Source organism: Passer domesticus, chromosome 2 (genome assembly GCF_036417665.1).
Source record: "Passer domesticus isolate bPasDom1 chromosome 2, bPasDom1.hap1, whole genome shotgun sequence".
NCBI classification, from domain to species: Eukaryota; Metazoa; Chordata; class Aves; order Passeriformes; family Passeridae; genus Passer; species Passer domesticus.
This window is the reverse complement of record NC_087475.1, coordinates 33,272,872-33,288,395: the sequence shown is the minus strand read 5'-3', so window position 1 is coordinate 33,288,395 and position 15,524 is coordinate 33,272,872. Positions and strand designations below refer to the sequence as shown.

The 15,524-nt window shown below is 37.6% G+C and overlaps 1 protein-coding gene across 7 annotated transcripts in view; it reads right to left on the bottom strand.

Annotated features, from left to right (window-relative positions):
* GABRG3 (gamma-aminobutyric acid type A receptor subunit gamma3) overlaps positions 1–15,524 on the bottom strand; it is a 291,286-nt gene that overhangs the window by 142,647 nt on the left and 133,115 nt on the right. For 2 of the 7 annotated variants that reach the window (XM_064408159.1, XM_064408157.1), the window contains exon 2: positions 1,802–1,914. The exons of the other annotated variants lie outside the window; for them this stretch is intronic. In XM_064408159.1, the coding sequence (XP_064264229.1) occupies positions 1,802–1,903 (102 nt within the window). In that variant the 5' untranslated portion in view covers positions 1,904–1,914. The remainder of the gene's footprint in view (positions 1–1,801; positions 1,915–15,524) is intronic. 7 annotated transcript variants of the gene reach the window in all.

Genomic DNA, 15,524 nt, shown 5'->3' with positions numbered 1-15,524 from the left:
AATCTGCTTTTATTTCACTTCTTTCTGTCTATTGTTTCAATACAGTAGTATTGGGGTTATTTTCTTTACCTCTTTAGGACCCCTGGTAGATGCACTCCTGGTATATTTGAACAAAGGGTAATTAGGGCTATATGTAAAGTCTGGTATGTCTTTGACCACCCTGAATTTGCTTTTAATCCACTACTTTCTATCTATTGTTTAAATAGTATTGGGTTTCTTTCTTTATAGACAGTTAGTAGAGCTTGCAGTCTGAACTGAGAACAGCGTTTTTCTAAGAGCCACCTGTTTTCCTGTGCTATTACATTTTTGGCAGGCCATCCCTTCAAAGCTGATGTTATAACACCAGGAAACCCAATTCACTGGCACTGTAATCCAAGTCCAAAACACACTCTGGGCCTCACATCTCTAGATGATAAATGATCAAAAGGTGCATAAGTAGTGCTAGCAGGTATCCAAACACCAGGTAGTAGATTACCTCAGGAATTAAAGCCCAGCCACCAAAGGCAATAAGGACCATTTTCCTTGACAGCTTGTCTCACTACTATTTCTCATCGTATTATTAGCTTTATTTTTGCAGGGAAGATGACAGATTTGAATCTGAAGAGACTTTTCTTTCATATGGATGACATCTCCACAGATCTGAAGCATGTAATGTAATGTACACAGTGTACCTCTGTTATTCAGAAAGAACATCCTTAATGTACCAGGTTTTAGATGTCAGATCTGATCTTCTTTCTTTAAGACAATTGCATTTTAGCCTTTGAAAGTCTAGTGACAAGTGTTTGGCACATTCAGCTACTGTAGAGAGGAATATGCCAGACATGGGTTTCTCCAAATGCTGAGTGAGTAGAGTTGCTTTTCCTAGCCCACATGTAAGAATCTGTATTTATAGAACCAAAGACTGTGTGTATACAGCTGGCTAATGACAGTGCTGGCTTTTCATAGGATAAGTTTTTGCACTATATTCACATCTGAGCTTATTTTATATGAATGCTTCATTTTGACTAAATTTAGAAGTAACCATAATTCTTTTCTAGTACATCATGCATATTTAATGATTTTTAGGATTTAAGGTATTCAGGATTTCTACCCTGCCAAAAGAAAGGAAAGACCCTGAGATCCTTAATACATTTCCATGAGAAGGTACTGCAGCTACATCTGAGCAAAGTGGGCCCCAGGAGCAGTGTAAATATAACATTGTGGTTTCTATTCCAGTAAACTATTCTGGCTAAGTGGAGTACATTAGCTTAGAAATAGGGTCATGCCAACACCACATCTTTGTTATTTATTGCTGCAACTAGAACATGCCACCAATGATCATTATTCAAAATATCTGTAGAATGTGCCACTCCATTTGCCTTAATAAAAAAAATTCAACTCAAATTAAATGGTTCCCAGATCTTCTAGAGTTAATTAGCTCTGAAAAAAACCCTGCATTTTTCTTTTGGCAAACTGAGATGATAAAAACAAAGGAAGATTTTTAAAGGAAAAGTCATTAAAGTTGGTTAGTTGCATTGACTTTTTAAACAATTTAATCCTATTAAAAAAATTAAAAGCATTTACAGTCCTCAGTCAGAAGGTACAAATTACAGAACCAAAATTTTTCCATGAAAAATAAATACACATTTCCATTTAATATCTGAATTGAGATTCTCACCCTTAATCCCTTTTAGAAGTGAATGTTACATCCCTTACATTAATCTTTGGAATTTCTTCAGTGTTTAACTAAGAAAATAAGTCACTTTTGAAGCTGTTCTCCACTTCTAATGGTTCTAAGTCTATGCATATTTCAGAAAATTACCTCTATCTTCACTGACAACAGATACTCCATTCCCAGTGAAGTCAACAGCTCCCATACGCTGTTTTGCACAGAGCTGGTACAGTGATCTCCAGCACACAGCATCCAACAAGAAACTGCCAGAAGAAAGGTGTCTATGTTGGTTTTACAGACAGGTCAATACCATATGACACAAGAAAGTAATACTCTTCATTTTCTAGCTAATACCTGCCATTTTAGATCTTTACAAAATGTAGAAATTGCACTTAGAGAGTTCAGGCAGGACATCAGGTTTCAGTGATGTGATGCCTCAAATGAAATAGCATCCTAGAGCTCTAGCAATATTCTTCATGTTCTGTTCTACCACTGCACCAGTAATTTTGCTAATAATATTTCAATTCTTCCTTCTCCTTTTTTTTTTTTTTTTTTTTTTTTTTCTGGCAGAAACTATTGACTACTGCAATGAACACAGGAAGAAGTGAAAACCAGCAACATTTTAAACAAGATCTCTTCCAGCAGCTAAAAAGGTAACACTTTCTACATGAAATACTGAGGTCATGTACAGGAAAGTGTTCTGTCACTAAGCTTTCTTGTCTTAATGGCACCTAGTTTGCCATACTGCTTAAATAAACCCAAGATTTTCCTAGTTCTGCCACATATTCACGAAGTGCCTGGATGCATTCACTCGAGAGCAGCCAAACTTTGAAAAAGGCATTAATTTCCCACTGAAACTTAATAATTTTATTTGTATTTTGTTTAATTTTATGAACATATAAAGCCTCATTTCAGGCAGCTACAGTGTATCTTTGTGTGGAATGCCTTTTTTTTCTTTATTATTCCCCAATGTTGCATAGCTACTTATGACCAAAGAATTTCTCATCAGTACTTTTTTTGCAAATTAACCTAAAATGAATGCATTATCTTATACATTTCACTATGTAAAGAGACAGATTGTTCTACCCGCAAGACTTCAGTTTGCAAGAAACACTCAGTATCATCTTAAAATTATAAGTGACATTTTGTCACTGAAAACCTCTGTATCACCTCCTATGAGGTTACCTTTGAAAATGGGATCGTAAATTCACACCTGACAATGCTCACATAGCTTCCAAAAGTAACTGCTAAAATCAAGAAAGCATATTACAGTCCTTTTACCTGTAGAGTATGCAAGTAATTGTCTCATGTAGAACATTTCTTCCCATTCAAATTTTATAAGTTCTCAATCTGAAACATTGGCTGAGATGAGGAAAATTAGATGGTATTTTCCTGTTCTATGGTTATGTAAGGAACAAGAAACTAAAGACAATTTTACCCACTTAATTTTCATTGATTTGTGGACAGAAGCTACAAGCCAGATTCAGCAACAGTATTACCTGCAAATAGCTGCAGATAGTCAAAGTTCCAACTACTTGATTTCAGCTTTTGTTTTTTTACATTTTCAAATATTCCTAATGTGGTTTCATTAGTACTTTGAAAATAATCAAGAGTCAGCACTGAGCTATTTGCCCTTCAGCTGTGTAGGAATGATTAATGATTGTGAACACCTTGAAAATGCCATTGTCTAAGTCATCTGCAGTCACAGAGAAAAATGCATTCTTTTCAACCAAGTCTTCAATTGTTTTTTTCAGTCAAAAGAGTAGCTAACCTATTGTTGGTAACAGATGGAGCTTTTCTCCTATCACAATGTCTCATTTTAATTCTGAAAAATATGATGTAATAGGCTGTCACAGTCAGGTAATGGATGCCAATGACTACAGACAAATAGCATGGTATTCCTTTGTTGCTTCTGCTGCAGCCTTCTCATTTTCTGCATTTTCAAAATTCTTCACAACAACAGCAACAATAATGTCAAGAATTCTGTCCTTGGAAAAAATGCAAGAATTTCTTGCATTATACTTTTCAGGTTTTTACTATTGGCCTACTAGAAATTTTGGGGTTTTTTTGTTTTTTTTTTTTTTTCATTTTAAAATCTGCATGTTGATTGGTGATAGAGTGAGACTGCAAATCATTAAAGTTGCTACTGGCATTTGTGTGAGGCTGGTACTCAACTGAAAATAGCTACATAATTAGGGTCCAGTTTATATTACAATAATTCTGTGCCCTCCCACACCCCTTGTATAACGTGCCAGCACACCACAAACATTGTCTGTAGAAACTTGGAACTAGTCTAATAAACTGTGTAAGGGATAAAATCTCCTTTAGCTACCAAGAAGCTGGACTTCACTGAAGAGGGAAATCCCATTTGTAAGTCTAAAACTGTTCTGGAAATAACTATTAAACTCTGCTTTTATATTTCAGCCTAAACCGTTCAGTAAGAAGTATGCTTTAAAAATGAATAATGGTTGAGCCCGTTACATGCAAACTGTCATAGAAATGTTAAGTATTATGGTTTAAAATTGAATATGGGAATGGGCTGTTCAGGGAAACAGGAGGGACATGGAGCAAATCTCTAAAGACTGGGAGTCTCCCCTTTATTGCACTCAGCCACAGACCACAGGTGAACACACCAGGAATGTTCTTTCTTTATGCCCCTGTCATGCTTGGATTAGAAGTACAAAGAGAAGAGTTTGAGATATTGTGTTTTAGTAGAAAATGTCCCAAACACTAAAGCAATGCTCATGATGTCTGTTTATTTAGTCTGCAATCTGATGCACTTGAGAACGTTAAAAGTAATTTCTTCAGAGTCTGAAGGTGATTTTCAATAAAAGCATATTTTTTCCAGCCCAACTCACCACTAAAAGGCAAGTTCAGTGATTGATTCATCTGCCTATTTAGTTGTGTGACAAATGAGTGAAAGAGGAAATGCTCTCTGAAATATGGAATGAGTGGTTCCCTCTTCCTGAACCAGTACATTCACACGTCTGATATCAAAATACTGAGATTAATTCTCTTGAGCACAGCCCACCTCCAGCCTCCCTGATTTATTGAATCTTACCCTGGGCTAGAATGAGGAGAGAATTCTCCTCTGTCCATCTTATGAACAGACTTTTGATAATTTGAAGAGGTACCTTGATGTACCTATTTTTGGTATTGATGGGAATAGTTCCACAGCAACTGCCACATGATGTGTGCTGATTGTTGATCAGATTGCACGCTGTATAGATTGTGAAAAGTCAAGAACTATGGTGATCTCAGGAGACCTCTAGAAGGCTTAAAATGTTAAGCTTTAATGCAAATCTTAAACTACTGCTTGACAGCTTCTGTTTGGGTTTGCACCCTGTGTGCAACTTGCATTCCAATTTCAAGAACTGGTTAAAACATCTCAGATATCCTGTGAAAAGGAACTGAAAGTTCTACCAATGGAAACCTACATTCTCCTTTTGTGGAAATAGTGCAGAAAGAAATAAATTATATTTGCTGTAGAAAATACAGTAAAATAGTGTATTTCATATGCAGTGTACATTCAAAACTCTTGCGGTATCAAGACCAACACAAACCTTCTATGAGGACAATAATCCTCAGACATGTCCTGAAAGTTTGCCTTGCTTTCAGCAGAGCTTGGGATGAGTGGAATAGCACCATTAATGCTGCCTGTAACTTTTCCTGAAGTATCTCTGCCAGGCTGGAGCTTTGTGTTTCCAGAGGCTGCCCAGGAGTTAATGGGAGTGTATTTACTTCACACTACATACAATACGGGGTTTGTTGCCTAAGAGAGAGCATAGCAGGCATCACTTTCCCATTCTCCACCAGTTTGCTTTATTTCCACTCTCTGTGCTCCTGCTCCCTTTCCAGATCTGACTTCCTAATAGCCTCTACTGAGAGTGGAAGAGTGGGCAACACATTCCCACTTTTGGATTTTTTTCTCTTCTTAATCTGAATTTATCTCTCCCATCAGTGTTAAGGCTACTCTTAAAAGAGTAAGGTACTCTTACAAGAGAAAGGTACTCTTTCTTTTGAGTACCTTCAAAGGATACTCAAAAGAAAGAGATTAAAGATTAGTTTTACAGTAGTAGTAAAATATATAATTTTGAAAACTTTCCAAACTGTTTTATGTATAGAAGGGCTTTCAATAACTTGCCCTTTTTATTTTTGAGAATTTGCTTTGGTACTTTCACACTGTTACAAGCATCATGGTTCCATGGGCAAAATAAAATGAAAAAAAGCAAATTCAGAATTGAGATTGTCACCACAGATATAAGGGCTATTCCAGTTAGCAACATCAAAATATTTCAGCAAGCAGCATCAACCATCTCCATAGCTGAATGCTGAGAGAAAAAAAAAAAAAAAAAAAAAAGCACTATTCTCATCACTGACTCAGTAGGAATCTTGGAGCAAGGAGGATGGAAGCTCAGCTTCTTCACTGTAGTATTGCCTCCTGCCTGCTTCAGAATGTTATTTCACTGGTTTTCCGCTATTATAAAGAGGGAAAGACATCTAACTTCATGCAAGAAACAAAGCATGCAAGTATCATGTAGCACTTCCTTTCCCTGAGAAAACATTTGTCAGTCTCACTCTGCCTATTTTGACTCTTTTTTTAGCCCTTCTGTATTCCAGATAAATTCTTCAGTTACAGGAAGAGCTGGAGATTTTTGTCTTCGCCCATCCCCTGACATCTCTTTGAGACTTCTCTTCACCCCACATTGATGGATTATCTCTCCTGCTTCAATCAATCATTTCACAGTCAGAAATACAGTGTGAAATTAGAAAGAATGCATTTCAGAAAATCAGCTGTAGCTCTGTTCTCTCTCCTTTTGGTGGAAGACTTTTTAAACATTGCTGCTTCCCATTTCTTTTTGGAGTCTTCTGTTGGCTTCTGTAGCTATTAAAGCCTTCCCAAAGACATCCTGATTGCTATGATCATGCCACAATTGCATTTCCACAGCCTCTTCTCCTGGTGTGTCAGGGTTCATGTCCTGTTGCAGACTGTGCCTGATGAGAAGCTTTGCCTTCGATGAGACATAACTATATGTGCTTAAAATTGCTCTGCTTTAGAAAAAAGGTGTCCAAAGCATGCAAAGAAATGCAGGACATGCAGACTTTTCATCTCTGTTAACTGGTGAGCACTGTTACTCAAAATGCTAATCAGAGTAGTCCTTCCTAAGAAGATTGCTGCTGGAAGGAACAATGTTTTTTGGGATTGACAGAGAAAGTACAATGCTCACTCTGACCTGTACTTTAGGGCTTTACTACCAAGACAGTCAGGAAGGAGAGAGAGATTCCAAATGCATAATTGAAGAAACCAAGGTTGTTAACTTAAGAATTGAGTAATATAAATGCAAAAGGACAAGCTTAACTCCTGTAGAAATAGTAAATAAATAAAAATTAATAATCCCTGATCAGAAAAAAACAAAGAAAGAGAAAATTAAGCGACTGTGAATATGTTAAAAGTTGTACTTAATATAATAAAGACATCAGCAACCTAGGAAAGGAGAGGTTACCATGATGTTTTTACACTTAGCACAAGAACAATTGTAAAGGAATGGGAGACAGGGCAGTCATGAAAAAGCAGACATTCAGAGTAGAGGATCAGGTACAGTGATGGTCTCACACAGAATTCTGAATGAGAAAAGACAGTAAGGAACACCTTTTAAGGAGACAGATAGGAAGATCAAGTAAAAGTAGGTAAAAGTCCTGTTGTAGCTGTTCCCTTTCAGAGACACTTTTAGGGTAACTCCTGAGGCCATGTTATACTGTAAGAACCCACATGCCCCTCTACTACAGAACCCAAGTGTCCCAGAAAGTTGCACTCTAACAGCACCATTGTTGGGAAACAAAAAATTACAACCTCTTTTTCTCAGAAGCTGAGATATTGTGGGTGTTCATGTCTTCTCCAAGATGCAGGAAAGCTACAGCTCACCTGGGATATTTCACCATTTCAAACCATCCTGCCATGCATCACTGAACGCCTTCAAGGGTTAAAATACATAAATACATACAATCCTGCATTTGCTCAAAACAAACATGAACTCACTGATTGCATCCCCACAGCTGAATAAGAGAGACACTACATACATAGCTCAAGCACCACACACCCAGTCATTCACCCTACTCTACTGCCAGCTGAATTCCTTGCCCTGTTGCTCCCAAGGCAAATTGCCACTGAGGCAGCTAAAACTAAAAAAATGTAGACATACACCAGTTTGTGCCACTCAGTCTTGGGGACAAGTATTGGTCCCTGGATATCTCTGATTTAGCAGAATAGACATACCCAGGTCACAAAGTCTGAATTTATTACAACATAAATAGGATCCAAAAGGAGAGTTTAAAATTCTGGATGACAGAAATCGGGGAAATAAATGAAGCCACAGTGAGCAGGGGAGTTACAGCCTATATCCACAGGATGTGAATAGGTGTTACTCTAATTAAACAAAATGATGCACAAAAAAGCCAACTGTGCACAAAGTAGTAGAAAAAAACTCATCTGTAAAAGCCCTAATTTGCATATGAGGGAAATGCAAATGTTTAACTGTTCTAAAAATAAGATGACTGTTTTGCCATGTAGGCACAAAAAGATGGTCTCTAATGAGTCTGTGTACAAACCTTTCTTGCTCTTGGCCTCCAAAGGAGCCAGGGCAGCCCTGCACCCTGTGAACTGCTGGCTCAGGCGAAAGCAAAGCCTTCTCTGCTTCTGCATGACTGGGAGCATGCTCCGAGGAGAGAATGAGACTTCATGTTCAAAATACAGAGCCCATAAGACTGGGCTGGCTGCCCTAGTATGCTGAGCCTAGCCTTCCCACACTTCCGAGCCTAAGAGCACTCCAGATCACAGCTCACCTCTTCAAAGGAAAACACAGCAGGTAAATGTGTTCATGCTTCACCTAGGCTTCAAAACAGAAGCAAAGAAGCTTTTTCATAGGATAAGTGTCTGGGGGTCGATCCTTGCCTCAGTTTCTTCCTCCCTTGGGTTTTTTTTTGGTTTGGATTTTTTTTGGTTTTGGGTTTGGTTTTGTTTTTTTTGGTCTGGTTTTCTGGCCAACTCCAAGGCCCTGAGCACCACTGATCCAAGCCATACTTCCTCCCAAATACTCTTGTACTGTGTGGTTTGACACACAGAGTTAGTTCTGCCATAAATTAGTCCTACGCTATAAAACCCATTCTTTCAAGCCAAATTCCATCAAATTACAGTTCCTCCTTGATTTCAGTCCATTCCTTTTTTGAGGTGTGACTTATTAAAACACATATTGACATTGGTAATTCCTCACTGTCCTAGTCAGGGACAAGGGACACCAGATGAAATAGCAGATGGCTGATTGCCATTCACTGGGCCATGCAATAGCTGAAATTTCAGGAGTTCAGGCTGCTCCTATCAGTTTTACATAAGCACATTCCTCTTATATTCACAAACTTCATCACCCACCAGCTAGGGAAATTCTAAACGAAACTATCAGAAATTTTCAGTACCTGATATGATTAAGGAAAAAAAAGAAAAAAATTAAAGAATCCAAACAAGAAATTTTAAGATCTGTCTTGCAAAGCTTGTTGGGGAAAATGTAATATAGTCCTGTAAAGTTGTGTAAAACAAACTCACACCTTAAATCAGCATTTCTTCTAGTACTTCATGATTAATTCCTGATATTGGCACATAGTATTGGCACACTATATCAGAAAGAATAAGAAGGAATTCTGCTACAGCTTGTGAACCATGAAAAGAGATAATTATGGGTGTAGCTTGTGTGGGAAAAATACTTTATATCCCATGCAGATTCATTTTCTAACTAGAAATGAAATAGTCAATATAAATAGATGATAACACGAGCACTCTGGATATGCTGTGCTTAAGTCCCCCAGCACCAGGCAGGTAATTTTGCATAAGGGCAGCTGCATCTCCAACCATCTGTTGCCGTGGTAACATGCCACTCCCCCGACCTCCCTTTGCTCCCCCGCCCTGTGCTGGTCCCCTCCCTGTTGCCGCGGTAACCACTTGACATCAGCCCCGCTTCTCCCAGCCCTGCATCCCCCTGCGGCCTCAGGCCCGACTGGACACCCCCCCTCCTTCAGCCACCAGCCTAGGGTACACGCTGCCATCGGCACGAGGCAGCTGGGAACCGAACCAGGGAGACACAGGGAAGGCACCCATTCCAGAGTCAGAGAGGTTGTGGAGAGTCCCGTTGTTTTGCTTGGATGGACTCACGCAGGGATATGCTACAGGGGAAAGTTGTGGGGTCAATATAATGTTTGTATGTCGTTTTCTGTGGTCCATGGACCCAGGCTGACTCTTTGATCCGAAGTATATATTAGTGGTAATTAATTCTAGAACAGTCTTTTTCCTGGTATTTCTTCCTTTTATTATTTAATGACAGAAACAATAATGTTGACCCAGTCACATTATTCTGACTCATGGTCTTCTGGATTATTCAGTCTGCATGTTTTTTTCTCCTTTCTGAATACTGTTCTTAAGTTGGGAGAGGTTTTATTATTACTTTGCTTTTGTTTTTCCTTTTCCCAATTTCAGTTTATGCAAGATGGGAAGAAATATTTTGCTTACAATCTTGCAGTATTTGTTTCTGATTCCTGCTAGAACTTCTCCAGCCTTGAACACTTTCCACTGTAAAGACCTAGTAAGTTTACCAGTGTAAGTTTCCTGAACCTTAACCACTTCAAACTGTCCCAGATTAGTAAAGCTTCCTTCACTAGAAGAATAGGATGAGTCTTTCACGGTCTGTCCTATTGTTGAATTGTAGCAAACAAGTGGAAGTACAACAAGAAGACAGGTGAAAGTCCAAGGGCTAACAGCAGTTTCCATTTTTACCTGATATCAATACAGATTCACACTTAACTTCTTCACTTGAACATCTCTAAACTTGTAGCAAGAGAGAAAAAACTAAGATCTAATTTGACAACAACTTATGCCAATACAGGAAGAAAGAGATGGCTTTTCCATGGGAATTTTCTATTTTACTGTTGTTCTCCAAAATAGATTTAATAATGCCCAGCTGTGTAGTGTTTCATGTAAAAAATTGTCGTCTACGTTTCAACTGCCTATAAAAAGGGAAAAGTTATTATTGTAGTTTTGATATCAAAACACTCGTCCATTGTGAACAACATGAAAAAACTGGATATGCTTTTTTGGTAATGAAATCCTCTGCAAATACTTTTCATTTCCTAGCACAAGAGTGCAAAGGAAAACAAAAGACTCAAAGCACAAACTGTTGGAAGCAGATTTGTTTCATTCTCAAAATGTGGAATGAAAGACATGAGAAAGATGGTTGAAATTCTTCTGAAGAAAATAACTGAGTGCAAAAAATAAACTAAGGAATGTGAGAATTCTTGAAAGCAGCTATTGAACAACTGAATTTTTAATTATGGATTTTTAAAAAAGTGAACGTCAGCCCCAGCTGATAAATAAATACGTGTGTCAGCTGCCATTACAGTGAACAAAGCTTGAGGAGCAAGCCTAACAGTTTATGTCTTTTTCCAAACTCATGATGAACACTCATCAGAGCTGGAAACTGGCCACCTGCTGCAACTTTGCTCATTTGGGTTCAGCAACCTTCATAATTAAGTGGCATTACCAGCCTGGGAGAAATAAGTGATCAAATATTAAACCAAAGCATTTTCTCATTTGATCCTTTATTTGAGTTTCTTTTCATCTTGTTCTTATTAAAATACACAGATGTAGGAGCATATAAGAGCAACCATAGGAACTCTTTTACCTGACATTAATGTTCTTTGATAATAAGCTGACACTAATTACTCTGCAAGTGAGAAAAAAACCCAACTTCGAATCTTACAAAATTGAAAAATAAAAGCATCCAGGGGGCAACTTTGGACAGTTGCCACTGGTCAATGCACCTAAAATCAAAGAAAACAGAACATGATTATGTTTTAAAGAATGAAGACTAAATGTATAACTGATGCTTCCTTCCAAGCACGAAAATGTGTATCTAGATGAGGGTCAGAAAAGGCAGGTAGACATTCCTCAAAACATTTATTTACCCAAGTGATATGAACCATAAGTTCAGGAGAAAAACCCAGCAAAGCTATCACCAAAAATGCTGAGTTGCTTTAGAAAACTTAAATGCCTAAAGATATGTTATGGAGCAAACTCAGCAGATTTTGCTGCTGGATGGCAGCACATTGCACACCTTCTGTTGAAGATACATCATTGTATCACCAGAAAGATTTGTTTCACAGAACCAAAAGATCAAGAAAAAAATATTCCTTTGACTGCAATACACAGCTTCTTGCAAAGTTAACCAAACATTGGAACAAGAACAAGAGTTTATGCACCTCACATTAGACAATTACTAGATGAAAAGGAAAAATATCATGCTAAAGCTTTGTTCTTCTGTCTTAGTTCTGCAATCCTGTCTAAGTCAAGCTCTGACTTCCATTCTCCCAGAGATATTCAGGGCTACCCAAAAGTCAGTGCTCCAATGCATATCCTTTTCCATTAAGTGTAATTTTTGTTAATATAGGTACCCCAGTACTCAGAATTGTGCCCATTATAAATACTGAAATGTGAAAAAAATTCAGAATTTTCCTGGGTTTTGTGTGTCAGTCAAGTGCATGAATTACGTTCCTAGAGTGGTCTGATTTATGCCCAAGCCTGGGGTGAATGCCACAGCTCTTCAGACCTCTCATTTAAATTTGGCAGGCATTGCAGTAGATCAGGAAATGTAGCAGGAAAAGAGCACATCTGCATCACACCTTGAAAATTTCCATACTATTTTAGCATACAATTGTTTCTCATAACAAAAAATTAAAAAAAAACCATTGAAGCCAGTTGGGTAACTATATTTGATACTGTTCAATCACATTTTTATTGGGAAAACCAAAGAAATGACAGATAAAGGCACAAAGCTGATGTGCTGTTAAAATATATTTGTGTGGGTGAGAATTCTGAAGTAGATAAAAGAAAACATAATCAAATGGCAAAGGTCCAAACTGATCCAGATGAATAGCAAGCAAACAATTCAATGACCAAAGTGTAACACCTGCTGCCACAGCCAACATCTATGTAAGAAGTGTGTTAATAATCTGAAGCATTACCTCCATTCCTATCAGAGACCCAAATATTTAATCTATCAATCACAACTCCTGCCAAAAATATTTTCATATACACACCCAACTGACATGTACTCCACACAGTGTTGTATAAATAGGGTTTATAATGAACATTAAGAACTTTGTGGACAACTCATAAGGCTGCTCTAAATTATACACCCAGAAGAATAATGCTAAAAGCCTCAAATTTATGAATTAAATAAGGTTCTCTTTAGAAAAAAAAATATTAGAAAATGCAGTTCCATTATGTGACTAATAGTTTCTATACCAAAATCATTTTGGTATATTGTAGGTGAAGTTCCTAATATCAACAGACATTATGGGATCTGACTTGTCTCATTATAGAAATCTATTTCCAGTACATATACCAAAAGCAGTATCAATGTCAAGCAAATGACTCAGACCAACTTTGTAATTATTGTTTTCATTCCAGTCAAAAAAGTGCAGCCATTTCTAAATATGAAGTTATAATGACAACATAATCTTATTTAACATTACAAAAAAAAAAAAGTTCTGCAAAATTCCTTAAAGAAATTATTGCATCAAGAACATAAAAGTCACAAGAAGGGCAGCTTTGCCTTAGAAATCATACCTTTATGTACGTTGAAAACTTGTCCAAACTGTGACCAAAAGAAAACAATCAAACAGTAAACACGTCACAATCTATATATTCTTGGTAAACTATTTCTAGATTTTTGCAACTAAATGTCTCAAAGAGTCTATCAAAATAGACAATTTTCTCTGCTGACAGTATGCAGGACTTTCTTTGTATTCATTGCTCTGTATTGCTGAGGCCCTAATGACAGAGCAAAAAGGAAATATCCTATCTCTTCCTACCTCCACATTATTTTATTTCCATGTACAGTGGGTGGAGGACAGTTCTTTCAGATTACACCTTAGGAGAACCCAGCAAAACTTCATTGCAAACTTCCCAAGGGGGTGAAAGAGAAAATGAGAAAAATAACCAGAAATTTCTATTAACTTTTGAGTCACACTATTTCGCTGAGATCACTGCATCACAATATGTATGTCAGAGGATATTCACTCTTTGCTATTTGTAGTGGAATATGGCTTGATGAAATCACTGTGACTGTGCAGGCAAGTGTTCCAAAATACACGTGTTGTTGAGGGTAAATACTGACTTTTATTGCAAGAAAGCAACAAATCTGTTAAATTAAACGGAGCAAAAATACTGATGAATGAGTTCATGGTTTTGACAAATGTTAGGAAAAGAACAACAAAGGTAGGGTATGAAGAAGAGTCTGAGAAAAGTAATACTAGTTTTGGATTTAGACAGACAAGAATTTCTATCAGAAAATGTACAAGTAAATTCAGAAGTGGTGCTATTCTTTCTTTATGCTTTTGAGTTTTTAATTCTACCTGATTTCAAACATTGTCCAGATCACTATAACCTAAACAGGAGCTAGAAAAATTGCAAAATTTATCTCAAGACTGCAGTCCAGGCTTGTCTCTTACTAGAGATCTTCCTTTTCATTTTATCAGTTGAAGATAAAACAGTTAGCATGACATTTTACTCTATCACATCATCTGAATTCGTGTATTTGACGGTGGCACATCTATGCTAAAATCAAGCTCTGGCTCAAGCAAAAGCTAAAGTGTTGATTCAGAGCTCTGTCTGGAAAAGAACACGTGCACACCTTCAAATCCCACTGAAATTTGCAGAAGTGCAGTGCCCTTAAATGCCTCCAAAGTTTGCAAAAACTCATACCTTGAATTGGCAATGAAATGATGCAGAGATTGGCCAGGAAAAGAAGATGATGATGGAAAAAGAGCAGGACCCACCAGTGCCAAGGGACTGCCAGGTGTGACTGCAGAGCCCCTCTGGGTAATCCTTGATGAATGAGGGTGACTGGGAAAAGTGTCCAATGACTGGAGAAAAGCAAATGTCATTCCCACCACCAAGATGAGCACGATGAAGAAAGAAGGGGACTACAGCCTCACCTCTGTCCCTGGAAAGGTGATGTAGCAGCAAGTCCTGGAAACTACTTCTAGGCATAGAAGTTTTTTTTTGGGTTTTTTGTCATTTTATGATTATCAACTCAGATTTGTGGATCTATGAATTTTCAGGAACAGTGTATCTTCCACTACAGAGCTGCTATTTCATTTCTTATTGTCTTAGATTCCTAAAGGTTAAAGAGCATACCAGGTGTTGTACTTCTCTATGTCTTCAGAAAGTGAAGGAAGGATTCACATTTCATCTGATTAAAGACTGACCACAGCCTGGAAAACACTGCCAGTGTCATGCCAATTGTTTCCCTTTCTCTCACAGAAAATGGGTTTGTCCACCTCAAAATGTTTCATTTCATGAAGATCAGATATAATACTTATAATAAGTAATATATTTGAAACATCTTTTTTGGTTTGGTTTTTTGTTTTGTTTGGGTTTTTTGTTGGTTTTTTTTTGTTTGTTTGTTTGGGGTTTTTTTGGTTTGTTTTTGTTTTTTTTTGTTGTGGGTGGGGGTTTTTTGTTTTGTTTTGGGTTTTGGTTTTTTTTTTTTTTGGGGGGGGGGGGCCGTTCAGTAGAGCTTTGCAAAAAAAACCCCACAAAACACAAAATAACCAAAATCATCTCAGGTATAACATCATCCTGCATATGCTCAGTGCAGCCTTATGCTATGGGACAGGCAGATGATACAGGCATGTCAACTTAGTGAAATGCTTCATGTGTCAAAATTATTTTCCTCTATCTCTTAAAAAGGATTTAAAATGTCAGCTCTACTGAGATGGTAGCTTGGTATGAAATGAGAAAGACAGCCTAGCTGTTTTGGTTTCCTACATG